Source organism: Beauveria bassiana (assembly GCF_000280675.1).
Source record: "Beauveria bassiana ARSEF 2860 unplaced genomic scaffold BBA_S00028, whole genome shotgun sequence".
NCBI classification, from domain to species: domain Eukaryota; kingdom Fungi; phylum Ascomycota; class Sordariomycetes; order Hypocreales; family Cordycipitaceae; genus Beauveria; species Beauveria bassiana.
In genome coordinates this window covers 281,561-308,483 of record NW_007930863.1, presented here as the reverse complement: position 1 = coordinate 308,483, position 26,923 = coordinate 281,561, and the positions used below count along the sequence as shown (strand labels likewise).

Here is a 26,923-nt window from a genome sequence, read left to right as displayed (position 1 = left end):
AGGCCTTTGTGCATGGCACCAACCGTCTAAATTGCAAAGCCGCCATCATTGACTAAGCCTCGTAAGGACTTCAATCTTTTGTTCTTCACTAGCTTCATCTGTCTCGGCTGCTTTTAGGTGCATACACACTCCTTCTTTCGGGGGTTAGTTGAGGGTTTGAAAGTAGCATGCTGTGGATATGGTAAAGTGATGAATCGGATGGAAGCTGTTCCGAAGCAACAAGCCGCTTCCTTTCGGGTCCGAGCCTCCCGGAGACAAAACATGTCTTGTTTTGGGGGCTGTTAATACTGCACCCTGCTTTTCTGCCCAGCTGTAATCCGTAGTGTAATTATTGTTGCTTACAAGGACCCAGTCGCCTGATGACTAGAAAAAGCAACGTTATCAGGGCCACAAACTACTGGATAAATTGACAAAGCACCAGACAACAGATCAATTCTGTTTGCTTGAAGTTTTTCTTTTTCCTTTTTTCTTCAGCTTATTTTCTTTCTATTGCGATCATTGTCGCCTGCCAAGTGCCTCACCCTCAGGACTCTCTGACTTACAGCGGGATAGTATGTTCACGGCTTACGGATCATGCAAGCTACACAGATCGGCTCCTTCTTCTTCTTTTTTTTTAAAAAAAAAATCCAAGACAGCGTTTCGACGCGGATATTTTGTCGCGGATTGAAACCAAGTAGATGCAGCCCTTGCACGGTAGCGTAGGCAATTGTCTCGGGCAACACTTTTGCCGTCTTCAGCACTGGCTGTAGCAGAATCGCAGCGTTCGATTTCTTCAATCTTTTGGGCCGCTTTGTCGCAACTATATGTAACAGCTACCTCTGCCCATTTTCTCATTTTTTTTTTCTCTACTTACGTTTCTGGCCATAGCACTCTCTTCTTCGGCTTCCCGCGCACCGTCAATCTGTGATTTTTGGGATGTAGGGAGGCGGTCATCGGCTTGACCAGACCAGGCAGAAGCACACATGATGCAAGAAAAAAAGGGACCACATATATGGAAAGAATTTTTCTGTCAGATGTATCCTTTTTCTTTTCTTGAATTCATTGGTGGTGTGTGAGTGTCCTTATTCGCCCCGCGAGTCACTTGGTACCACGACTGCCTCAGTCACTCGGAAAATAAGTGATTGGGCCGAACTCAGCGTATCACTTTGTGCCAAATAGTGACAGTTAATACATCAGGTTATCATGTACTGATACTTGCGGCCCACGTCCAGCCTGAGAATAAAGTACAACATGTGGCTGGCCACGGTGCTTCATGGTGTAACTACCAGCATTTCCTTTTTCGGAAAATCTACCTTCAGTTGGGACATCACTACAAGGCCTCTTTCTTGCGAAGTGAGAAGCCATAAAGCCTACTCGAGACTCCTTTATTTTTCCCCTTTCCTTCGCGGGCGCAGGAGAAACCAGTGTGCTGGCAAGTAAAGGCGTCACTGCCGCGGCGAGTGCCACGCGGCAGCCTTATCCCACCATAGGTCGGTCTTGACGACGGTGTCCTTGATGCAACCCCCATTCTCCGTGTCCAAGCAAATGTTGAGGTTTGACGTCTAGCTGCATTTCGATCTCGCTCGGAACAGAACGCTGATGACTGGCAATACAGAGCATGTACCTCTTCTGGAACTTTCTTCATTGACTCGTCGTCGGTTCATATCGTCAGTGCAAACAAGTCTCGTACGCCCAAGACATTCACAAATGACCTGGGAATGAGCGAACGCGGGAGGTGAATAAAGTGGAATTATTCATAGTCAACGATCGTGGCAGTGCATCTGACAAACACGCCCGTGGCATTGCTTGTTAGTGCCCTGTTCGTGTAAGCTGTGAGTGACACAGGTAGTAGCTGCATTTGAGACGAACGCCACATTCTACTTTTGTACGCCGAAAGCTACTTGAATAAGTCCATTCATATCTTCTGACAGGCTCTATATGCAGATCATCACCACTAGTATTTTTCCACTTGCTTTGCGCCCCATCATCCCGCAAAACAAGGCAACATGATATCGCGAGCGGCCAACTTCACCCCACTTTAAGACTCATATAAAACCCGACGAATTCCCCCGCCATAATCAACTCGAAAACAGCACCATCTTGCCGCTCGAGCATCATTCTCAGCAGATACGTCTCTCTGATATACCTGAAATTTCCAAATAATGGCTACTGAAGCTCCCAATCCCCGTGTCGGCGTCGCGGCCGTCATCGTCAACAACCGCGGCCAAGTGCTCGTGGGCAAACGCAAGGGCAGCCACGGAGCCGGTAGGCAACTTGCGGCGGCCCCCAAAAAAAGGGATTCGAGATGCTAACAATCGTCATGTGGACAGGCACTTGGCAGTTTCCGGGTGGACACTTGGAGCACGGCGAAGGACTGCTCGAGTGCGCCGTACGTGAGGCAGACGAAGAAACGGGCCTTTCTCTGCAGGGCATCAAGATTGCGACCCAGACAAACGACATTTTCAAAACCGAGGGCAAACACTACATTACACTGTTTGCCAAGTGTGTCATGAACGACCCCGACGCAGTTCCCGAGGTCAGTCTTTTCATTGCGTCGGTCGTTTTCGTAGCTTGTTGCTGACTCTGCCCATAGCTTCGAGAACCGAACAAGTGCGAGAGATGGGTCTGGTGGGATTGGGAAAAGTTTTTTACAGGCCGTGAGACTGGCGAGGTAGATGGCGAGAAACTCTTTCTGCCCATGGAAAACCTCTTGAAGCAGTTTGACAGTGTCACCGAACTCAAGAAGATGTTTCAATAGAGTACGGGGTCTGTAGCTCACTGGATACGTGCCTTTTCCAAATATGGATTGCTCTTCTTCCATCCTTATCCATGGTTGGGAATCTCGGTACTTTTGCGCAGCGTTGTTTGGTACGGATGTAGGGACGAAAGCGACTGAGGTCATTGATGGGCCATTTCTTTTGTCAGCCCAGAGGTCTGTAAAGTAAATAATCATGTTCAATTAAAAATATTTTCATGAGACCATCGCTCTTTATGGTCTGGCCATTACAATGCTTCCATTACGCCTCCCCCTGGCCAAGAAATTCACTCCAACATCCATCGGAGTAGTATCGAGAACAGCGTGCGCTTACTCAAAATTGCGCCTGACCGAGACCTTGACGCAGGTAGGGTTCTGTGGGCCAGCCTTGCCGTAGACCCAGCTGAGCGTCTTGTAGCGGTAACCAGTGAAGTAGGTGTTGCAGATATACCAGTTCGCAATGGGCTTTGGCACGTCAACCTCGATGGGGTCCTTGGTATCGTCTATGCTGGAGACGAGGAAGAGCTCGTCGTCGATGAACCGGACCTGCTGGCCGTTGACGGGGCCGGGGAAGAAGACAGCTTGGGCGACGTTGGTGGAAGGATCGGGAATAAGGCGCATGGCAGAGTCGACGGGGAGGTCTGGGAGGGGCTTGTTAGATTGAATTGGTCACTAGGGGGGTGGGATATACACATACTGGAAGGCAGAAGCCACGTCAGGAGGCCGTTGTTGGGATCCTGTCCCCTGGTCGAGTTGAGGTGCATGGTGACAGGGCGGTTGGTGAGGCAAAGATTCTCGATGGCGGCGCCTGAGTGGCAGGCACTAATGTAATTGCCGTCGACGCCGGTATCGTAGGACTTGAGTTGGATGTTGAAGGGCTCGGATTGGACAGGCTGGGCCGAGACGGCAAAGGTGGAGGCCAGGAATGAGGTGGCAACAGTAGCAGTCTTCATGTTGAGATATGTTTGGTGGTTGTGATTATGAATGTAGTTGATGTTTCTAAAGATATGAAGCCGAGATGAATGTTTGCGGGGTGGATGTCGATATGAACCGTCGACAATGGAGGAGCAAAACCTCGTCTATATATGGGATCCGTAGCGTATGCATGTTTTGCACGTCTCGGGAAAGGGAAGTGCGATGTGACGTCAAAGTCCACCAGGGTCCCCGGCTCTGTGCAGGAGCTGTCGCCCGCCACCTTCCAGAGGATCGCCGCCGTTGTCGGGGCAGGTGGCAGTTTGCAGATACGACAACGTTGGCTGGTGGCTGCGACGCAATGACGTCTTGGGCTCGTCTGTTTTGGTAGCGTAGCGTCGAAGCTACAAAGTCTTTTTGCCATTTATTTCTTGTTACGGCTGACCCTGGGCGCCAAGTCTACGGAAATGTCATGGCTTCTGTGTCAAGAAAGCCATGATGATCCTAGCTTGTGGTGAACACCAAAAGATGAAGATGAGGTCAGGGTAGGCTCCACCACGACCACTTTGCGGGGGTTTAGGGCGAAGCGCTAGGCTGGTTGGGGGGGGGTTATAGCGGGCATGGCGCTGGGGTATCTCGTATTAGGTATTGATGTTTTAGCGCTTAAGCGTCCTTTTATAGCGGGGAAATTGTGCCAGTCATCCACTAAATGCATCCTAAAAACCCTCTCAATCATTACAACCCCACTGAAGCACCCTGCCAACCCGCGAAATCCACTCTATCGCTGCACCCATTCATTCACAATTCAGCCATTCAAGCATTGCCATCTTGCCATCCATTCATCCACCATCGTGCCATTGTCATTCTCTCTAACAAATTTGCCAGTTGCCAGTCTCAGGAAGCCCATAATTCACACTTGATATCTCCATCTCTCAATTGCCAAGCGATACCATGCAGTCTACCACCATCGCCGTCATTGTCTTGGCACTCGGCATTTTCGGGCTTGTCGTTTGCCAAACATGCCACCCTTGCCTAGGAGGAACCTTGGTTCGTTGCACTAGGATACGACCAAGAATAGCTAAACAAGAGGGGGATGATTGGTTTTGGCTGGGTTCAAGTTGGGAACTGAAAGAATTCGTTTACTGAGCGAACATCTGTATCCTCTGCTCCAGTCACATAGCCTGTATGCCTGGCAATGAGTGACAGTGTGTGTGGATGCCGGCAGGCGCCCGGAGGCAGGTGAGACCAGCATAAAAGTCAACCCCATATCCGTGCAATTCACCATTCGCTATTGTCAAGTCACGGCTACTACTAGAAGTTAAGGAACAGAGAAAAAAACTCGTTACTAAGTAGGTTTGAAAGGCTAGACAGGGCCAGAAATGGCTTGCATGCACGTACTCTGTCGCATGGTTGTGTGCTGCTTGATGTAGGCGCATGGTAGTTGAGTCAACCTACTTACGATGACTCATGTCGATGGTAGCTGATGTAATTCACCATCTTGCGAAAAGTCAACTTCTTTTCCGCCTTTGTCCGTTCTCATACTTTTCGGGCGGTTGGCGGGTTTAATGGCGTGTGCGCCTGACAACGCGGCAATGCCACCATTCACTGACGACTTGCAAACAGAGCTACCAGCTTCCAATCTCCAATGCTCAAGGCCATGGTAAATGAATAAATATCTTGCTGCTCCTACTCATGTTCCTTTGCCTCTTCCTTTTCCATTCCAACATTTGTGGCCGCGTCTTGATCATGCCTCGCCCTGGGAAATTCCGCGAGGAAGAGCTGCGTACTACTCATCAAGCTCAATCCATTCATCGCTACGCATTTTCTTCTTCTCTTTTTGTTGGCCGAACTCCGACTGATCCTCTTCGTTCTCCAGGAACTACCAGTTCGCGCCGTCGTCGTGAGCAAGACATGGCGGCCGGCCCTTCCCAGAGTCATGGGCGAGGAGCTCCTCGCTCTTCTACCACTCGCCTTCAAAGCTACCAAGAGGAAATGGTGAGTAATTTGAATGTTGAGTCGAGATCTCTTCTGACTTCTCGAGTAGGTACATAGCGACCAAGGGGCTCCCGATTGGGGTTGGAATTATGAATACGTGCATCGCGACGAGTACGCCAGACTCGAGAATGAGCGCGATTTGTTGTTTCGTGCCCTCCAACGCCAGGTAGCCACCAATCCGCCTGCGCAGCCTCTTCCCAGCATACCCGGTCTTATAACCTCCGAGCAGCGGTATGCTCTGGTTGCCTATATTCTCATGTGCCAAGAGCAAGATCGAATCGCCGCGCATAACCAGCTTCTTCGTGAAGCGGAAGTTGCTCGTCAAGCAGAGGCGCGAGTTCGCCGTGAGCGCCGTGAGTGCCGTGAGCGCCGTGAGCGCAGTGGCACGTCCTATTACTATTATAGATATGAATACATATGCCAATGGATTGAATGATATACATTGGAAATATTTAGCTTGCTTACTGCCCATGCAAGCCCAAGCCCTAATATGTAGCTCTATAACAAGAATAGTGACATGGTCATAACGAGATTATAAATAAATAACAATCGCTAGATGTGTTCGAAAGAAGAAGGTGAAAAAAAGGTCTTTCAAGACTGGCAGCCAAGCACGTTGGCCTATAGATCCTAGCCGGTACGACCATCGCTAGAGTCGTCGGGATAAACTGCGCAAAATTGTTAGTTTGGATGATCTTGAACGGTTCGGTCCGATGGGGGACATACAGAATGAGCAAACGGCAATGATGGCGTAGAGGCATATCAGCAAGAAACCTTCCAGCCAGTGGCTCTTGCCGTCGCCGATTAGGTAGTTTGTGAGAAGCACGGCGACAAACATGACGGCCACCTGGAACTCGTCCAGGCTGAGGTCCATGTACTCGTTGCCGAGGCCCCAGCCGATGATGACGAGGAGCGGAATGAGAAAGAGGGCAACCTGCATGCTGGAGCCAACGGCCACGCCAATGGCGAGATCCATCTTGTCTTTGATGGCGACGGTCACGGCGGTCGCGTGCTCGGCGGCGTTGCCAACAATAGGCAGCAGAATGAGGCCGACAAACTCTTTGCGCAGGACCGTGGTCTCGGTCAGGCTGTCGATGGAGTCGACCATGAACTCGGCGCATAGTGCAATAATGACAGTGGAGATGAGAAGGGTGCCAATGGCGACGAAAAAGTGCAGCTGGGGGTCATCTTCATCGTCTTCTTCGTCCACTTCGGGGTTTGTCTGGTTTTCGACGGGCGCCGAACCCAGATTCTGCTCCTCTTGGCTGTGACGATTCTGGCGCATAAGAGCGCTGGCACCAGGCATATGGGAGAAGCCCTCTTTCAGGCTCTGTCCATGCGTCCACGGTCTTGCAGCAACCTTTATGCTTTCTTCGTTGAACACGTCGAGATGAGTATGCAATTGGAAGAAGAGATACGCAAAGTACACCAGGAGCAGAATGACGGCAGTGCCGCGCGACAGCTTGGCAATTTCCGTCTGGTCCGCTTTCGTCTTGAGCTCAAAGACGGTCGGCACAATGACGGAAGCGACGGCCAGGGCGAGGAGTGACGCGGCCGTTTGCGCGACAGTCGTGTTGAAATGCTGCTCTCTGCGGCGCAGGCCGCCAAAGAAGAAGCAAAAGCCCATAACGAGCAGCAGGTTGGAGAGAATGGAGCCGATGAGCGAGGTTTGCACGACGACGATTTCGCCCTTAATAAGAGCGATGATGGCGACAATGAGCTCGACAGCGTTGCCAAAGGTGGCGTTGATGAGACCTCCGAGGGTCTCGCCGGTCCGTAGAGCAATCTCCTCGGTAGCGAAGCTGAGCATGGCAGCGAGGGGAATGATGGCAATGAAGTTGACAACGAAGACGACAGTCGGGCTAACGCTGTGGACGTAATTGAGGGCAATGCCGACGGGAGCGGCAAAGAGCAGAATGTTGATCCAAGAGGCCAGAAACGTGCGCTGGAGCTGGTTGGCCACGGTGAACGGATGTTTGGGGTGTACGGGACGGTATAGCGCATTTGTTTTGACCTTTTTCAACGACTTGATGTCTGCCTCGCCCTCCTGGTTATCGCTGACGGATTTGGTCGCATCGCCCTCGGGTTTGCGGTTTCTGATGCCTGCACCATTGGCGGCGGCCAGGCTATTAGTCGAGGCATGTTCGTTGCCGATTGACTTTTCCTCGGCGACTTGAGTGAGCTCGGGATCTCGGTTCGGATCGGTCGTGGACGCATGTGTTCTTTGCTGCGGCGCGGTGGCGGCGTGATTGAGACGGGATCCTTCTCCTTGGGCCTCCAAGTCGCGCTCGTTACGACTGGGCGCCCACGTACCTCTGCGGTTGTTTTGATTCCAGGCGACATGGCGGAACGGGTTCCAAGTCTGTTCGGTGCTGGAGCGGCTGAGGTTGTGCGCCAGGCGCTTGACGTTGTAGGTGTTGACTGTCATTTGGTGCGAGTACGGTTAGCGTCTAAGGTGTTTTCGGGTATAAGATGCGTCGTGAATGCTAGGAGCCCATGGGGCCGCGCGCTATATCAAGAGCAGAAGTGTGATGGGGTCATTGAAAAGGAAGTGTGAAAGACTGTTGTAGTGTCGCGGCTGGTGCGGCAATGTTCCAACAATATATGTAATATGAAGGTGGGAGAGGAGGCGATGTGACGATGACAGCGCGGAGCAAACGGCCCAAGGCGAATCGCTTTGGTCAGTCGAGCAGCCAAGCCTCGTTGCGTTGCGTAGCGTCAGCTTCCCAGTGTGCCAGTGTGGGTGAGATGCAGAATGGAGATAGATGCAGGCCTAAGCAGAGGCGGCGCCACAGGCAATTGGCATGTGGTGAGTGGCAGAGTGGTGACGAACGTATGGAGAGGAGTGTGGCATTGCTGGGACATGGGCGTTTGGGGCCAAGCAGATTCTGGGATGTGGATAAGATCACAAGTCGACATAGCTTATCACCTTATTAGCGGCCTGGCAGGATCCTCTGTATGGGTGGGCCACCATAGAGGAAAGAAAAGCCTGCTTGCCAACCAGCTTGGTAAGGTAGGCGATGCTGCACTTGCAAAGCAACCTAATAACTTGTTCGGTACTTGTGTTATCCCTGCACTTGCGATGAGGGCCTGTGCATCCGCGTGAAACCTCTATTAAGGCTGCAGGCTCGTGCAGAAGAATCTGTTTGCGCGCGCGGGAACATGGCAGAAAACATGGGGTTCATTCGACAAACGGGGGTCGACAATTGATAAGACGGTCAGACTCACAGCTCATTGTTTGGTTTCAGTGAGGCGTTCGCTCCACTGCAGCGGTAATAACTGCAGAAGCGGGTGTGGATGAGTCGACTCCGGGTGAGTGAGCTTGGCAGCTTGGCTTTGGGCGTCGGTGAGTGAGCGGGCGCCCGGGAAAGGGGTAAAGCCGCTGGCCAAGAGATTCCAAGAGATCGATCACCGGCAGCTGAGACCGACTTTCTTGGCGTTGATGAAAAAAAGTAAAAAACGGAATATATTCAAAGAAGACGAAAACCTGTGTTGCAGACTGCTGTTAGCGAGAAATTCTTTTCAATGTCCAAACCTACTACAGCCAGCGGGCGGCCTCACAGCCCATCCGTCCTTCGTCCTTCACTCTCCCTCCCCTAGGCCGAATTTGTTTCAAGCTTGCAATGTCAGTCTGCGGAGGCGACGAGGCGCAGCAGCGCACCACGCCAAAAAAGGACGAGATGAATGAATAAAAATGCAAGATTGTAGCCCGTTCCCGGCTCCGAAAGCGTGACAAATGGCGTATGCGACCTGACGAAAGACTTACTCTTTTGAGAGAAAGATTGCTGGGGGACCGTTTCGACGCGCAGTCAGCTTATCAGTACCGCACAGCCCAGGCTGGGATGCGCTTGTAAAGAGTGACAGAAAACAACGATGGCTTCCTTGGTCGCGCGGTCAATTTTTCTGTCACCGCAGAAAGGGCTGGTGAAAGAGGAGGGAGGGAAGAGTCCTACTTCTTATTTGTTTTTGTCCACAGAAGTATGGCCGATCTGCGCTCCTTCAAGCGGTCGCAAGTTGGTCACATAAAGCAAGAAAAGAGTTACGCGTGGGAAAAAAAGGTTTGGCCCGACCGGGTCTGGCGACGCGAGGGCGAGAGATTGTCGAATCAACAGGCCGAGAGGACTGAGCTAGTTAGATCGAACCCAAAAAAAAAGACAAAGAGCGGCGAGAGATGGAAAGTAGCATGCGGAAAGGGGTGACAGTTTGCATTTGAAACGCACGGGCAAAATAACAAGGCCCAACCTCGGTGACCTCGATTCCTCATTTCTGCCTAGGTAGTTATTAGCTTCTATTCACTAACTAGCCTAAACGCATCACCAAACAGATGGCTTAGGCCCAAACCCGCGTAACTAGAACAGGCGGCCTCCAACAACATGCTCACGACTCTCCGTCTCCCCTCATAAAATTCACCATTCATAGCCGTTATCCCCCAAAGCGCACTACATCAGAGTATCGTCCGTTGGCACCACCGCTACAACTAGTCATTAGTTGGTTGCCAGTTGCCTACCTAACTACCTAGTTTCCAGCTCTCTGCCCCCAACTGTCAAGCTAGCCCAAAAGTGCCAACCCCATAGCGAATCCCAATAGCAGTAGAGCATCTCGGTGGCTTGAGCTGGACTGCATGGACAGCTTCGTGGCACTCACAGTCCCTGTTCTCACCTGTGCGCCTTGCATCATGTCGTCATGGCCTAGCCAGTAGCCACTCACTAGAGCACCCAACGCACGGCTGCCCTGCTCTTCGTGAGTGGCCCAACGCTGACCACGTAATTTGTCATACCAGAATTACTAGTCATTAAAAATGAGGAATGAAATAAAGAAAGAAGCTGTATTAATCATAACCATCGTAGATATCTTGTATCGTTTCAGCAACATGCGTCTGTAATAAATCAGCTCATGGGTATGTATCCGCCAAATGTGAACGCCATTTTTCCTAGGCTTTATCCGCGGTAGCAAGCTTCCAACGGGCCTTCTCCCACTTCATTGAACCAGTAGAATCCCCAGATGAACAAAACAAAAATCGCCTATCCGTATATACCACAACTGAAAATACCAGCCCCAACAGCCCACCAAATTAAAGCCAGGATGCATCACCATCTTCGTCGTCCGGCTCGATACTAGTCAGCCGCGGCCGTCCTCGCTTTCGCGGCTGAGAGTTTGATCGAGGACGCTTCTTCGGCCTGCCGGGTGCAGATGCTCCTTTTCTCTTCCGGCCTCTCTCGCCGCCCTCCCCATCATCATCGCCCTCGCTGGAAGTGCCTGCTGCTTCCACGTCCGCCTCCTCCTCGTCTTCCGCAACTTTAAATTCCTTGTCGACATTCATCAGCTCAATCAAGGCCTTGCACTTTGCGCCCATGCCTTGTAGCGTATCGAAGCCCGTTTCGTGTGCCGCGAGCTCTTCCCAGACCTTGTCTCCGTGTACACCCTGGACTTTGGTTGGTGTTTTATTAAGGTCCTTCGCCAGGAGCTTGGCTTTGCTGTCGTGTCGGCTGGTCCCCATATTGTACAATTTTCGTAAATGGGTTCGGGCCTCCCAAAGTAGTAGCAGTATCACTGACGCAGATGCAAGCTGGCGAAATCTTGCCGGATCTACATTTGCACCCACCACTGGTGCTTCTGCAAGATCGGCTGGCTCTCCTTCGGCATCACCTGATGCTTCCTCGGTCGCAGTCGGTGCATCCAAGTCCATGCGCATGTTAAAAATCTCAGATTCAATCGCTTGTGCAACAGTGGCTCCCGTTGTAGTCACAATCTTCTCAATGGTGTTGACCGTCGTATGCACCTCACCCATGGTGTGGTAGTCGAAATAGGTGAGGTTGTCCACTATGAACCGAGCAAAGGCAACCTGCTGCGGGACGCCGCTCTTGGCATTGAGCTTGTTGAGATCAAAATCGACCTGGTAACAAAGCTTCTCCAGAAACCGCTGCTTGTTTCTCATCTTGCTGATTTTGAGCACCTCCATCAGCAAGTGCAGTTTGGCTTGAAAGGGATCTGTTGTAGCACCATGGGCATCTTTGACAATATCGCGTTGGTAGTTGAAAGCCGATTGTACTGCCTTAACATATTCTCGCTCCAAAACTGTCTCGTGCTTCTCGTGCAGCGACCTGTGCTCCGTAAATGCCAATTCCGCAATCTTTTTGTTGGCAGATGTTTCCAGCGTGATCAAAGCCACACCAGTTTCTTTGGGATGGGTCAAGCCTTGACGGTTGATACTGCCCAGAACTTCCATAGCCAGGAATGCGTACTCGTCCTGGCTGGAAAGTGCTATGCGGGTGAAGTCCTTGAGGAACCTCTGCGTTGTGGCGCTGGCAACGTCATCAAAATTGGTCCCGCCCATTATTGTGAGTTCTCGTTTACCACCAGCGGCAGCAGCTTGAGATGAAGCCTCCGATCGTCGCTCTTCTCCCATCAGAAACTCCTTGAAAGACCTAAGAATCATAGTTTCCAGCATGGGAATTTGATCCTGGAAAACTTGCTGAAACGCCGTATAGACCTTTGCAAGCACATAGTTCCGCGGCCACGACTGGCATACCAATCCAATGGCCTCGAGTGCTGCTTTTCTGGCTTCGAGGGGTTGCTTGGGATTGGTAAAGGGGGAAACAATATCCACGATCAAACGCGGCACTGAGTCGCCCTGCCACTTTTGAAATCTTGCTCTGAATATCTCGATTTGCTGATCCAGATCACAGTGCTTTGCCACATTGCCGACAATGATTGCGTAGGCACAGAGAACATTGAGACGTTTTGGGTCTAGAGGGGCAGTTGCAATCTTCTGAATACCCACCAAGCTGGAGGCGACTAGGTTAGCCATTGGGCTAAAGTCGTTCAGTAAATCGCAAACGACCTTGGCACAGGCAATCAGGTCGTCGAGAGCGCCTCTGGATGAGATTTTCCCAACGCCTTGGAGAAGTTGCTTGCGCACCTCTCCCAAAAACTGTGAGTGTACAGTAGACAGTTGTGGAAGTACCCTCTTATATATGACTGTAACTGCGCGGAACGCAGCCAGCTCTTCTTGTCCGGAAAAGCTGGCAAGCTGAGGTTTCAAAAGACGAATCTGTTCAAAATTGAATAGTTTTGGGTCTGCATTTGCAAAAATCGTGAGAACTTGAAGTGCGTCTCTGCCGGACGGCCCTGACGACTCTTCTGAGTCTGGGTTGTCGAGTAGCCCAAACATATCGCCGACTAGCTTCGAGCAGACTGAAAATGGGCCCTCTAGCGACTTGTTATTGGGCCGAAGAATTGTTTGAAAGACTTTGTCGAGGACTTCTGTAGCGGTTCCTGTTTTGACGGTTTGAATAATGAGAGCAACATGCTCCGCGATTGCAGTCTGGTAGGCAGCTGTTCCGTCGTTTGAGTAAAATGGAGCAAACCAAACCTCCTCGATCATCTGGCGAGCCAGATCGCGCACTCCCTCGTCTGGATCCTGGACACGCCGAAGCAGGCCATTCGCAATAGCACAGCGTAAGCCCTTATTCTTATTGCGCAGATAAATGTCTCGAGCGAGCTTCATAGCACGTTTTCGTACGCCGACGCCGGCATCTTGGAAGCGGTCGATGATCTTTGGCGTCAACGATGGTTCAAGAGCTGGACGCATCGTGATGCAGCTTCCGAGCAATCCCAAAGCAGAGTCTCTGACCTGAGTGGAAGAGTCACTTGAGCATTCCAAGATTAGTTGAATTACGCTGGAATCTCCGTCCAGGATAGAGGGGTCAGTCTCTAGAACTTGGTTGATACTCTTGAGACTCTTGCTCCGGACAGTTGCTTGATCGCTGGCCATAGAACCAAGCAGAATATTGAGAATGTGGCCGAAAGACTCACAAAGCGGCGACCGAAGGAGTATAATGGTAAAAGCGAGCTTCGCTTGATGGGTGCTGATTGCTTTGAATGTATATTCGCTAGCAAGCCATTTGCGATCTGCGACCATCTTCCTAAGACGGTAAGCCAGACGACCTAGCTCGCTGTCTCGCTCGATCTCTTCATCTTTGATAGAATCGTACGCGATGTGTGTCCTGTTTGCCCAGTCTGTGATAACAAAAGCTACAGCACTAGCCAGGTGCTGATCTTCTGTGCTTCTGCTTTGCAAGTACTCAAGCACGGCACGAAACGGTCCTGCCCAAGCAACTAGATACTCTGGTTGAACCTTTTGGTCCAGAATATGGATGGCAAGATCAGCAAGATATCGTGACATTTCGTCTGCGTCGGCTCCCTCAAAATTGGTAGCGGTGCGTTTGACATGGGAGCGCAGACGGGAGATAGCCGCGCTCATGGAGCCAAGAAGTTCCAACGCCATATTTTTGGCAGGGACGGCTGTCTTTTGACCCTCAAACAGCTGCACCATGCGCAACATGAGGAGGCGCAGCAGAAGCTCGGCGCAAGGCCAATCGGGTGAGTCGAGGCACACGGTGAAGTCGTCCACAAATAGATCCAGTAAGTTGCGATATGGTGTGTCGCCCGATTTCGTAGAACCAATAGCTCTCTTCACGATGAAGTTGATCACGTAGGAGGCGTTTCGCGTAGCAATGTCATACAAGGGACTTGATATTGTGTCCAGCTCTTGGATGGCGATTGCATGCTGTTGAGAAGCATGATCATCACTGGTCAAGGACGATACCGCTTTTCCTTGCCTAGAGGCTGCTTCGGTGATAGCAGGCTCCCCCTCTGCATCTCCGTCCAGATCTTTCAACAATGCCGCTCGGCGACCCTCGCCACTCTGGTCGACCTTTCCCGAACTCGACTGAATCAACCGCATTATTAGGGCAGACACGGGTTGGATACTACCGCCATCAGCTAATTTGAATTGCTTCGAGCTCTGTTTGCCGACTGGAAGTTTTTCTAGCGATGTGAGAATGTCGTCAATGATGCCCTGCCGTTGTTCAGGCTTGTTAACAAAAATTTGGCAAAGAATGTCCATGGCTACTGAGCGGATGCCGTCAAACTTTTGTACTCCGATAACAGACTCGCGCTCAACGTGCGCGTTGTCAACAAATATCAGTTTCGAAGCAGTATACTCTAGAGTATTGATTGCGGTCTCGGAAAGCTCAATCTTGGCAATCAACTCTGCGATCAATGCAAACAGCTTTTGACACGTAACAAATATTGTTGACAGTGTCTTTTTGTGCTTAAACAAAAGCTTGAAGATGCTTGCACCGGTGCCGCTGCTTCCCAATTCCACCAGAGGCATAATGATATCCTCAGTGACGGTTTTGCAGAGGTTAACGCAGCTAAGGATGATGGCTTCCACATATAGCTGCTTGTCTTCTCTGCCACCGGACAAAATTCGAAGGCATGTTCTTGCAGCTTTCATGGCCGTTTCAACTTCTGCGAGTTGTGTAACCCATGCATCTGCAGCCGCCTCGTCCCAGTTTTCATCAATGTGGATATCAATTATATCCATATATTTGAGACTGGTTTCACTGAGCTTGATGATTTGAAGCAGGTTCTCCACAGAGACCTTATCAAATGTTCGGAGGTCGATAGCTTTCTGCAGTGCGCCGTGCAGCTTTTGATGAGTTCCAGCTGTCATGGCAACTTCTTGGTCTGGCATCAACTTTACGATGTGGTCGTACCCTGGCTCCATTGCGAACGCATACCCAACAGCGGAGAAGATGTTGCGAAGCTGGGACTCTAAGGCATCGAGTGCAGCCTCTCCGCGCTGACGCTGATCAAGGCCAGAGCCCATGAGATCCTGCCCCCCTTGCCCATTCCCATATCTCCGGGCTGACAAGTTGTTCGGCGCATCAGGCGCAACTGTCACATCGGCATACTCTTCTCTTTTACTCAAGGTAGGGAACTCGATGCGCAGGCCCCTGGCCAGCTCCGATGTATCAACAATGATCTCATCAGCTTCGAGAAGAGGCGGAGATGACGCATTTTTCGCAGGCACCGAGTTTGTGTCTACGGATTGCATGTAAGAGTCGCCATCCTCGTAAGCAGTCGGGTCAAAGTTCTTCGAAGCTGTGATAGCGATCTCGACTTTAGCAGAACTCGGCTGAGCGGCTTCGACATGCTTTGTGCCCGCATTTCGGGTCGCGTTTGGTGTCTTATTTTCGAAAGTGTTACTGGGCGGCTTCTCGGGAGTCTTTTCGTGGAGTTTTTCCGAATCGTGCGACGGCTTGCGGGCATGTGATGGGGCGGCGCCATTAACAGCTTTGTCGGGCTTAACATTGTTCTTGCTAGCCTTGAAGTATGTCTCAACTCGTTCATGCACGGCCTGCGTCACAGGTGTGAGGCCATCTGTGCAAGATTTTCTCGACGCAGGTTTCGGTCGACCGCGCGGGACAGATCGAAAGTTGCTGAAGAAGTGGTCAGAGACAACGGGCTCGAACGCAGATCACGATGCGGAACTTACTATTGAGTGCGCTGCGCAGGCTTCATATCGTGAAGTACAAAGTCGACAGCTTGCTTAATACTCTTCGACTGTTGATCTTGCCCAGTAACTGCCTCGCTGTTCAGATTATCAAACTCCTGTCGAGGAAACAAGTGGGAGACGGGTTCAGCTGGTGAGCCGGAGCCGATAGAAGGATCGGGAATGATGTCTGCCAGTACATTAGTCGGCATCGACGCAAAGAAGCAAGCGCAACCGCATACATGGAATGAAAGGGACCGTCGAGGTCTGCGGCGAGTAGGGGAGAGCTTGTTGCAGAGTTAACGGCCGTGAAATCGTAGCAGCTAGGTTCGCCTCCTCGCGTCGGCTGCTAAGGCCATTTTGAGGACCGTTCATTGTGCCAGAGTAGATTGGTGCTGTTTGTCGTCGTCGTTACGGCTGTCTGTCAGCTGGCATTGCGGGCCGAAGAAGCTGCCCGGCAATGGCGCATCGAAGGTGCAAACGCAGGGGCAGTCTCGGGAGCAGCAGTGAAGTCGCCCGCTGTCTGTCGCAGCCAGTAGAGACGGAAAGAGAGTACTGGCCGCCACGCCTCCTCGTAGTGTTGAATGAGGATTGTAGAGCGCTGTCTGAGGCGACAGAGAGCTAGCAATGGGATCGCATCGGCGCAATAGTTTGTTGGGCTGTTGCGAGCAGCTAATAGATGAAGCAGCCTGCAGTTGCGAAGCAATCCCAAGGCAGAACTCCCCGATCCGGTTTAGTTATGGTAATAGCGGGCTGGTTGACCAGTCAGCGCATTTTTCCTGCAGCTTGGCCGCATTGGGCCTGTCTCCTGTCCGCCAATGAAGTTTTGCATACGAGCCACATTCTCCATTTATATTTTTCACCTGCACCTTGTCGCCGAGCTTCGCAACAGAAAAAAAGCGGTAGAGAAACAAGTCTTTCCAACGACATACTCAAAAAATCATTCACAATGGCAGCAATCGGATCACTAGTCTTTTGCACTGACTGCGGTAATCTTCTGCCTTCCACCAAAGGCACAGATAGGAATATGCTGAAATGCGAGTGCTGTGGTGCCGAAAACCAAGGTTCGTTCTCATCTAATGTTGAGTAGGAGAACACGCCCGACAATTCTGACCATTCTGCTTTGAATAGACACTGGAGCGAGGACCACCCTTACTCAGTCGAAGCCCTCCGACTTTCCATCATTTCTGCGTCAAAAGCTGCAATCCAGTGTCCAGGCCGTCGAGCGACGCAATATCCAAACTGATAACACGGTCAATGAGACTTGCCCGAAGTGCGGTCGCGAAGAGGTTCGGTACACCAATGTACAGCTTCGCAGTGCGGACGAAGGCTCAACCTTATTTTATATGTGTGACTGTGGTTATACGTAAGTTTGAACCCACGACCGCTACAGTCGGCAGCACGCTAACACAACATTGCAGGTGGCAAGAGAACAATTAAAGCGCTGCTCGAATGTAATTTTTATTTATTTTAGGCCGAAGCACCAGCGACTTCTGGGATCAACGCATATTCAGCCTCTCCGCTCTGCTCATAGTCGACCATGTCGAGCGCAACAATTATACTTTCGCGAACTACCTTTTCCTTGTCATGGAGAAAAGGTCTGAGAATATCTTCAACGCCCTCCTCTTCTCCAAGACTACCAAGAGCCTCTGCAGCTTCGTGGCGCACCATGCTTGCCTCGTTGACGTCGCTGAGTGCCTTTGTCAGGGCGGGGATCGAAGCAGGGTGTGAGAGCTGGCCAAAGACGAAAGCAATCTCGTGTCGGAACAGCGCAGAGGGATCGTCTAAACCCTTGGCGAGCGCAAGGACGGCGGGGACGGCAGTGGGCAGGTCTGGCGGCGAGGCCAGATCCCGCAGAGAGAACATGGCGCGGTATCGCAGGAAGAGCGGTAAATTCTCGTCCATTAGCTGTTTTCCGAGTTCTTCGACGTTTTGTTCAGTTTCGACGGCCGGTGGCGCAGGATCGATGGACGCAAAATCACTATGTAGGCGTTAGTTAGAATCAAACAGCACCTCTTTGACACCTGCAGATAGATGCGCACCTTGGCTTGAGCTTTTCCTTTTGTCTATCCTGGGAGCTGGACCATTCAATACGATCGATCGCAATCTCGCAAGTCTCAACGACAGATATATCCTCGCCCTCGCGATCACGGAAGTGCTTCAGCAGCTCCAGGCTCTCAGCGTGGCCCAGGGCACCGAGGGCTTCCGCGGCCTCGTGGCGTACCATGGAATCTTCCTCTAGATCGCACAAAACTTTACGCAGGGGTTGGACTGCGGCATCGTTGGCCGTCTGGCCCAAGCAGTAGGCGAGTTCATGCTTCAAAAGGGCAGAAGGTGACGCGAAAGCGGCCGCGATGCCCTCGATGGCGGGGCCCGCAGCGCTCTTGTCCGTGACGGCCATGTGCTTCAAGGAGAAGAGAGCCCGAAAGCGGAGGGGCAGGGGAGTGGCCTCGGAGACCAGGCTCTCGCGGAGCTTTTCCACAGTGACTGTCGCCATGGTATATATAGTATCGTCTCGATCGCACAACAAAGATTCGCAAGAGCGCGACCGGCTCGCACCCTGAAGGATCTGATTAAAGAAAAATTTAGGTGGGGTGGTGCGCCGATAACACCGACCCCTCCATTTGCTTGGCCCGAGCAAATTTGAGTCTTTATAGACTAAAGTAGCGGCAAATTTGCCAGCCTTCCATGGGAAGTGGTCAACCACTTCAAAGGTTCCATGGTCTAACGGTTATGACTGCGGATTCTGATTCCGCCAGCGAGGGTTCGACTCCCCCTGGAACCTTTTTTTGCGTATTGAGGCAACTTTCGTCTACTTTTTTTTGGGTGAGGCTTCATAAGAACCATGGTCTATAGTCTTCCTTGGAACTTTTTTATTTCTCATTCTCTTCTTCATGTTGGCTTCTTGTTTTCTTTGGCGACAGTGAGTGCATATGTACCTTCTACGCGTTTGCGCGTAAAGTGCCGACGCCGGAGTGTGTGACGCTACCCTGTAAAAAAGGACTTGATGATTTTGATGTGCTTTCTTTGCGTTTTCCAATCTTTTTCGTGTTTCGGGGTGTCTCTTATGTCTTTATCAAGAGATGCGCATCACTTGGTTGGTTTTGATCTTGTCCTTGGACTTTGATGTGGTTGGATTACATATCGGTCAAATCACGAGCAGGCATTATTAAGCTCACACTATCCACACGCTCACTTGCCACTTGCGACACAGGCACTCAGCCAACTCTACCACTTTCACCCGCTTGTTAGACAGCCAATACCGCCACGAAAAAAATTCGCGCACATCGCGAGTATGGCGCCGTCTCTCGAGCAGACCGAATCGGTAGACGAGGTGCTCGCCAATCCTCTCAAGCAGAAGCCGCAGCTTGTGGCCCCGGAGCCGGCGCATTGTCCCGGGCCCGAATCAGAACAGGCCGGCGCGGCAGACTCGTGCGCGGGGTGCCCGAACCAGGCCATCTGCGCGTCGTCAGCAGCCCAGGGTCCCGACCCCGACATCCCCATCATCGCGTCGCGCCTCGCAGACGTCCAACACAAGATTCTCGTCCTTAGCGGCAAGGGCGGCGTCGGCAAGAGCACATTTACGTCGCTGCTGGCGCACGCGTTTGCGACCAACCCGGACCGCACCGTCGGAATAATGGACACGGATATCTGCGGACCGAGCATACCAAAGATGATGGGCGTCGAGGACGAGACGATTCACGTCAGCGGCTCCGGGTGGTCGCCGGTCTGGGTCATGGATAACCTCGCCGTTATGAGCATCCAGTTCATGCTGCCGAGCCGCGACGAGGCCGTCATCTGGCGCGGGCCCAAGAAGAACGGCCTGATCAAGCAGTTCCTCAAGGACGTCGAGTGGGGCGACCTGGACTTCATGCTCGTCGATACGCCGCCCGGCACCAGCGACGAGCACCTCAGCGTCAACTCGTTCCTCAAGGCGAGCGGCATCGACGGCGCCGTCGTCGTCACCACGCCGCAGGAGGTTTCGCTGCTCGACGTCCGCAAGGAGATTGACTTTTGCCGCAAAGCGGGCATTCGCATTCTCGGCCTCGCCGAGAACATGAGCGGCTTCGTGTGTCCCAACTGCAAGCACGAGAGCGAGATTTTCAAGGCCAGCACGGGCGGCGGCCGCGCCCTTGCCGGGGAGATGGGCATTCCGTTTCTCGGCGCCGTTCCGCTGGATCCGCGCATAAGAATGGCCTGCGATTACGGAGAGAGTTTCTTTGATTCGTTCCCAGATAGCCCAGCGTGCAAGGCTTTTCAAAGTGTGGTGCGCAATCTAGCGCAGGAACTGGGGCTGGATACCCAGGACATATTACCGAGTTAATCACCGTTCTGTAAAAATGGAACAAAAATTTGTATATAATGATATGACGACATTTCATATGCTATAATGATAACCAAATGCTTCTTTTTCCCATCATCAGTCAGATGCCAGTTTCTTGGGTATATCTTCGAGATCTTCGACGGATCTAATGTCAATGACGCGACCTGCCTCGCTCGTACTTCGCATAAGCTCCTTGGCGCCAGCATAAATCATTCTCATCTCGGCATTGCATGTTTCGGGGAGATAGTACAGCAGGACGTAGGGCACCGAGGCTCGGCCGTCGCTCTGCGCAGAGAGGGGTCAGTCCTGGCCTCACCTTGAACAAGCCTACGCGCGCGCGCGCGAACTCACCAGTGTCAGCGGATAGCTTAGGAGCACAAAGCGAGGCGAGTGATCGGGGAGATCATCGCCAATCTCCTCTAGTGTGTTGTATACCGTCTTGTCGTCGTCCTGGCGAATTTCTTGCGTGTTCTTGTCGACCAAGTCTAATTGAAGCTAAGAATTAGCGAGCATACCGTCATAGCCGGGGGGTCGAATTGAAGGCTCACAAATGACCGCCTGAGGGTCCTTGGCACGGGATGTTGACAGGCGGAACTTGCGCAGGTGCTCCTTGGTCTCCCCAGAGAACGTATATAGCCTAGACTCGGATGCCTTCAGAGAGTCCTGTTAGCAAAAAATACCAGAATATTACCTCGGAGACGCGCACCATTATGGTATTGTTCCACGAGCACGTTGTTTCAGGAATTAGCTGCGGTAGATGTACACCGACGATGTTGCTCTCAGCAATTGGTCTCTGGGCTTACGATTAGTGAGTCAGCTGCCCAGAGGTGCAGATAATAAGAAACCAGTAGGCACAAGGTTTTTTAGGCAACGTAATTCTATTATTATGTGTCTACCTAGAAGAAATCGTCCTAGGGGAAAGGTACCTAGTTTTATATAGGAAATAGGGGCTAAAGTAGGTACCTTTTCCCTTCCTTAGTTTATAATTAGTAGTTAAAAACACAATACCTTACTAGTTACTATAGCTTATATAGCCTATTATAGCTATAGCTTTAATATACCCCCTAGCTAAGGCTATTATTAATAAAGGAAGCTATATTAAAAATAAATTTTATAATATTTAGAAGAATTAACTATATAATTAAGTATTAATTCTACACTTTAGATAATTAATTATATATATATAAGCTATTAATAATATCTTAGCTACCCTCTTTTTAAGTAAGTATATAAGTATTAAGTAAGGAGTAAGTAAGTACTATACTTAGCTATAAAAATTTAAGCTTTACTTATATAAATTTATCCTCTTTTTTTAATTATTATTATATTATAAATATAATATATACTATTATAATTACTAAAAAATTACTAGTAAGGGTATTAAAACCCTTATACTTACTACCTACTATTACCTTACCTTCTTTACTACTAAGAAGACTATATATTCTTTTATTATATTAGTAAAATACTTAACTAATTATTTATTTTTAATAGAAATATTATACTAGATAGTCCTTATATATTATTACTACTAAGAAGAAGGTAATAGTAGAAGAGGAGGATAAGGATAAGGATAAGGATAAGGATAAGTCTAAGTCTAAGCTTACCTTTACTCCCCCTCCCTTTAATAATAATAATAATAATTTTATGTTATCCTATACTACCTTATATATAGTCATAGCTTTAAAAGCCTTAGCCGCCTCTATTACTACTACTACTACTACTACCACCCTAAAGGGTATGCCCTAGCTAGGTAAGCTATACCTTATCCCTTATAATAGGTATATATACTCTTACCTAGTTAGTAAAAACCTAGTAAAGTAAGCTAGTATTTACTAAGATACTATTAATAGTGCTTTATAATACTACTAGTATTATTTTAATAAGCATATATACTATTTTTTATATATTATTATACTTAAGTAATTATTTAAATACTAATTATTTTATTAAAGACCTATAAGCTATACCCTTTACCTAGGCCTTCTAAGCCTTAATTAAGGTAGAGTTTTATAAAAGTATAAGTCTTAAATAAATAATCTTAATAAGGAATAACTATTAATTATTCCTAGTACTAAGGTAAGTACTATAAGGCCTTATACCTTATTTTTAAATTATTAGAGGATTATGCTAATAGGCATAAAGATATTTTTACTAGCTTTAAAACTAAAGAGAGTTTAGGAGGTATAGTATTACTATATAAGTAGGTATTTATTATATTTAGTAAGGTAATAGATTAGGTTTTACTAAAATAGGTGTTTTTTATAGGCTAAAATACCCTTTTTTAAAGTATTACTTAAATAAATAAAATAGAAATTTAGTTACTATTTTTTTATATATTAATCCTACTTACCTATAATTATTCTCTATACCTCTATTATACCTATATAAGCTTTCTATAATATAAATAACTACTTAAAAAGGTTCTTTATTAAGCTATTTATAGGTATTTCTTTTATTATTATAAATATTAATTTAAATTATTTATTTAAATACTCTTACTTAAGCTAGAGATTATATAAATTAATATATCTTAGGTAGGTATTTATATACTTATTTATAGCTATAATTAATTAAATTATTTATTAATTATTATAGAAGATCTTATATAGTATTAGTAATTATATATATATATATAAGTAAATAATCTATATAAAGCTATAGCCTTTTTAATAGTTATTAAGAGAGCTAAAAGCTTAGCTTCTATTATTAAAGTTATAATTATTATTTAATATAATAACTTCTAATTAATTAGGCTATTATATAATAAGATAATATATCCTTACGTAGACTAATATATTATAAGGTTATTACTAAAAGACATATTACTTATTATTATAATAATATATATTTTGTTATTTATTCTAAAGCATAGTAATAATTCCTTTATAGTATATAAATATTATATAACATATATTATAATACGTATATAGTTAGGTAATAGGTTTATTAAGAACTTATTGTTACGAACACTGCTGCGTGGATGCGGGGGCTGGACCGTCTGGGTGGGCACGCCCGCAGCCTGGTTGGAACATGAGGTCACGTGATGGCTTATTAGATCATTAAGATAAGCCAACTAGACAAGATCATTAGGATAGTTAGATAAGCCTCATGAGCCTGGCCTATAGTAGAGAGGTAGACGGGTACTTAAGGAGGAGGTATTCCTATAGCTAGGTAGTCTAGGTCTCTACTGATCAATCTAAGCAATAGTTTCACTATTAAGAGTTCTACTCTTAACGAGACCTTACGCCGAAGATACTACTTATTACTACTCTATAGCATTTAAACCTAACTTACTACCTAAGAAACAGACCAACTATAGATTAGGATTAAGCTATCGTTATACTTATATAGAAAGGATATTATAAAGGCTATATTAATTCTAATTATAATTATTATATATAATAATAAGCTAATAATTACTTAGTAGCTCTTTATTTTACTCTTTAAGGTATTCCCTTTATATAGTAGAAGCTCTATAATAGGTAGAGGAGTCTTTACTATATAGAGGTTATTATTATATTTAAATTTATATACTAATTTCTTAATATAGGCTTAGTATAATAGATAAATATACTTATTAATTAAATCTTTTACTATTTTAATGCCTAGGAACTAGTTAGCTTTACCTTATTTATATAATATATATTTATTTTTAAGGCTTTATATAATTCTTTTAAGAATTATTATATATTTTAGTTAGGTAAGGGCTAAAATATTATTAATATAAAATATAATATACGCTTAATAATTAGATATATAGAATATATAGGGCTTTTCTATATATTATATAAAGCTAAGCTCTTTTAATATACTAGAAAGTTCTTAGAACTAAAGGTATAAAGAGTTATAAAGCCTATATAAGGCTTAGTATAAGAGAAGAACTTTCCTAAGCTCCTTAAATCCTTCTAGTATTATATATATAATAAGATAATTATTATTTCTTTTAGTATTTATAAACGTATTTTTAATATTAAATTAAAAGATATATATACTAAATTATATTACTAAAGTAATAATAATATAAAAAGACCTTACTATAAGTATTATAGTATATATTTCCTTATTCTTAGTAAGTATTTAAAGGTCTTTTTATATAACTATTTAAGCTTTATACCTTAAAAGTATACTATTAGGGTTAAATTTATATATAAATACTTATTTTAGTAGTATTAGCTTAACTCTTACCTCTTTATTTACCTTTAACTATATACCTATTTACTTAAGCTCCCCTATCTTAGAATATATAGTAGTCTAGAAATAATTATATAATAGGTAGGTTAATATTTCCTTCTAATTTTATAAAGGTAATAAAAGTATTATATTTAACTAGGGAATTTTTATACCTAAGATTACTTTTACTAGCCTTCTAGTATCTATATACTCTTTTATAGCTATATTAAATATTATAAAGACTATTTATAATAGCTATTAATTATTTAATATATAATTTTATTATTTAAATAGAATTATTAATAGTATATTTTTAGGTTTATTACTTAGAATTATAGTATATATTTTAGGCTTATTAAATTAATTAATATAACTTTTAACCTTTCTTTTAGCCTTTCTTTTACTTATTTAGCTACTTCTTTAATAATTATTTAATAGTTAGTCTCTAGTTATACCTACTTAACTATATAGAGGAATCTCCTCTTCTATATAAGGGGCTATAACTTCTTATATTTACTCTAAAGGTTCTATATTTAATTAATTAAGTAATTAAGTTATTAGATACTTAGGTACTTTTACCTCTAGTAGGTAGAGCTCTAATAGAATAATTATTAGATTTTCCTAAATATCTAGTTCTAGTATACTAAAGGGTATTAAGAGCCTTACTAATAGTTTATATATATAACTAGGTATAAGCTTTTTAGCTTCTACTCTTACTATCTTATAGCTAGAGTATTACTTTAATAGATAGTATATACCTTCTTATATAGTAGGTTTAGTATCTTAAAGAGAATTATTAGGTATATTTAGGTCTTACTAAGTAGGCTATTATTCTTCTTAAGGAATACTTAGCTAATTAACTAAATAATTAGTTATTTACTTAATTACCCCTAAGCTAGGGATACCTAGTAAAGTATTAAGTATAGGAAGTAAATAAGGGTATTTAAGTTCTTTAATCTCTTCTAATTAAGTTTTAACTTTACTAATTAAAAGCTTAAATAAATATTCCTTATTTATTTTATATATTATATCCTTATTAAACTAAATATTCTATATAGTAATTATATACTTAAGGACTAGAATTTAGATTTAATAAAGGTTAGTTACCTTATAGCTAATAAGGTATTTAATATAATTTTAAGAGCTAACCTTATATTATTTCTAGTTTTTATTCTCTTCTTAATTATACTTAAGGGCATAGGCATAGTAGCTATATACTAATAATAAGCCCTAGTTAAGCTACTTATTACTACCTAGTTAAGTAATAAGTAACTTTAAATTTATCTTTAGCTAGTTATATAGTATTTTATATAGTATTTACTATTTATAGTACTTCCTTAGGCTAATATTTAATAGGTAGTATATAGTAATTATAGCTTCTAATTATAGGTTTAGAGGGAGTCTTATTCCCTTAATTATTATAATTACCTTAGTCTATACTTCCTAATTTATATACTTTATACCTCTATTTAGCTTATATATTTTAAGAGAAGTAATTTCTAGCTTAATTCTAGAATAATAAGCCTAGTACTAGTAGGTACTTTGCCTATATATGCTAATAAGTATAGCTTTACTATTATAATATAGTATATATATATAAAGTTTAAATTAATTCTATACCTAAGCTAAAAAAGCTAATATATAGTTAAATAGTATATTATATGCTTAATTAACTATAGCTTATATATATAAATTACTAGTAAATTTATTTTTAATTATAAAAAGGTATTACTTATTATCTTAGCTAAGTAAATATTATATTAGTGTTACGAACGCTCCTACGTAAGGCGTGGACATGTACTATGGCGGGGTCAGCTATAGGCAAGACGCAGAATGTAACGATGGCTTATTCCTAATCCATAGTTATCTATTTCTTAGGTAGTAAGTCAGGTTTAAATGCTACAGAGTAGCTAATTAAGTAGTATTTTCGTAAGGTCTTATTAAGAGTAGAACTCTTAATACTAATTACTTAGTATTACTTAGATTAATTAGTAGAGATCTAGATTACCTAGCTATAGGAATACTTCCTCCTTAAGTACCTATTTATATCTCTACTATAAAGACTAATTACTCTAATTATCTAACTATTTATTAATTTTTAATTATAGTAATTAATAAATAATCTATTAATTACTCTTAATATAGTTATATAACTATATATTTCTTTCTTTTATAACTTACTTATAGCTAACCTTATTATAGTATATACCTATATTTTATATAAGAGTATTTATAATATAATACCCCTCCTCCTTTAGTCTTATCCTTAAGGCTATAAAATAAGCTATTTAAATAATCTAGTAATTTCTCCTCTTATATTCTTATATCCTAATATACTTACTAATTATATTATTAAATAAAAGTTAAAAGCCTCTTAAGTATTATCCCTTTATTATAATAATCTTTTTATAACTATTTTTATAAACCCCTTTCTTTTAACTATATC

At 45.6% G+C, this 26,923-nt stretch overlaps 9 protein-coding genes across 9 annotated transcripts; 4 read left to right on the top strand and 5 right to left on the bottom strand.

The window, feature by feature from the left end:
* Window positions 1-2,141: 2,141 nt before the first annotated feature.
* Window positions 2,142-2,737, top strand: BBA_07869 (nudix domain containing protein; the record flags this gene model as incomplete). The annotated part of the gene is made up of 3 exons (XM_008602966.1): window positions 2,142-2,244; window positions 2,310-2,515; window positions 2,573-2,737. 3 exons carry the CDS (start codon window positions 2,142-2,144, stop codon window positions 2,735-2,737), a joined length of 474 nt encoding a protein of 157 aa, XP_008601188.1.
* A 327-nt stretch (window positions 2,738-3,064) lies between these two features.
* BBA_07868 (uncharacterized protein) lies at window positions 3,065-3,687 on the bottom strand (the record flags this gene model as incomplete). Its single annotated transcript, XM_008602965.1, has 2 exons — window positions 3,065-3,375; window positions 3,432-3,687. 2 exons carry the CDS (start codon window positions 3,685-3,687, stop codon window positions 3,065-3,067), a joined length of 567 nt encoding a protein of 188 aa, XP_008601187.1.
* A 1,705-nt stretch (window positions 3,688-5,392) lies between these two features.
* On the top strand, window positions 5,393-6,077 carry BBA_07867 (uncharacterized protein; the record flags this gene model as incomplete). Its single annotated transcript, XM_008602964.1, has 2 exons — window positions 5,393-5,641; window positions 5,691-6,077. The coding sequence occupies 2 exons, from the start codon at window positions 5,393-5,395 to the stop codon at window positions 6,075-6,077; spliced, it is 636 nt and encodes a 211-aa protein (XP_008601186.1).
* Window positions 6,078-6,268: 191 nt separating this feature from the next.
* On the bottom strand, window positions 6,269-8,066 carry BBA_07866 (calcium/proton exchanger; the record flags this gene model as incomplete). Its single annotated transcript, XM_008602963.1, has 2 exons — window positions 6,269-6,306; window positions 6,365-8,066. The coding sequence occupies 2 exons, from the start codon at window positions 8,064-8,066 to the stop codon at window positions 6,269-6,271; spliced, it is 1,740 nt and encodes a 579-aa protein (XP_008601185.1).
* Window positions 8,067-10,709: 2,643 nt separating this feature from the next.
* BBA_07865 (AT hook domain-containing protein) lies at window positions 10,710-16,355 on the bottom strand (the record flags this gene model as incomplete). Its single annotated transcript, XM_008602962.1, has 3 exons — window positions 10,710-15,927; window positions 15,984-16,170; window positions 16,223-16,355. 3 exons carry the CDS (start codon window positions 16,353-16,355, stop codon window positions 10,710-10,712), a joined length of 5,538 nt encoding a protein of 1,845 aa, XP_008601184.1.
* Window positions 16,356-16,929: 574 nt separating this feature from the next.
* Window positions 16,930-17,420, top strand: BBA_07864 (transcription factor S-II; the record flags this gene model as incomplete). Its single annotated transcript, XM_008602961.1, has 3 exons — window positions 16,930-17,044; window positions 17,112-17,346; window positions 17,402-17,420. The coding sequence occupies 3 exons, from the start codon at window positions 16,930-16,932 to the stop codon at window positions 17,418-17,420; spliced, it is 369 nt and encodes a 122-aa protein (XP_008601183.1).
* Window positions 17,421-17,450: 30 nt separating this feature from the next.
* On the bottom strand, window positions 17,451-18,477 carry BBA_07863 (deoxyhypusine hydrolase; the record flags this gene model as incomplete). Its single annotated transcript, XM_008602960.1, has 2 exons — window positions 17,451-17,961; window positions 18,023-18,477. 2 exons carry the CDS (start codon window positions 18,475-18,477, stop codon window positions 17,451-17,453), a joined length of 966 nt encoding a protein of 321 aa, XP_008601182.1.
* Window positions 18,478-19,275: 798 nt separating this feature from the next.
* Window positions 19,276-20,304, top strand: BBA_07862 (protein NBP35; the record flags this gene model as incomplete). The annotated part of the gene is made up of 1 exon (XM_008602959.1): window positions 19,276-20,304. The coding sequence occupies one exon, from the start codon at window positions 19,276-19,278 to the stop codon at window positions 20,302-20,304; it is 1,029 nt and encodes a 342-aa protein (XP_008601181.1).
* A 96-nt stretch (window positions 20,305-20,400) lies between these two features.
* Window positions 20,401-21,013, bottom strand: BBA_07861 (GMF family protein; the record flags this gene model as incomplete). The annotated part of the gene is made up of 4 exons (XM_008602958.1): window positions 20,401-20,589; window positions 20,656-20,789; window positions 20,853-20,955; window positions 20,996-21,013. 4 exons carry the CDS (start codon window positions 21,011-21,013, stop codon window positions 20,401-20,403), a joined length of 444 nt encoding a protein of 147 aa, XP_008601180.1.
* Between the last annotated feature and the right edge of the window lie 5,910 nt (window positions 21,014-26,923).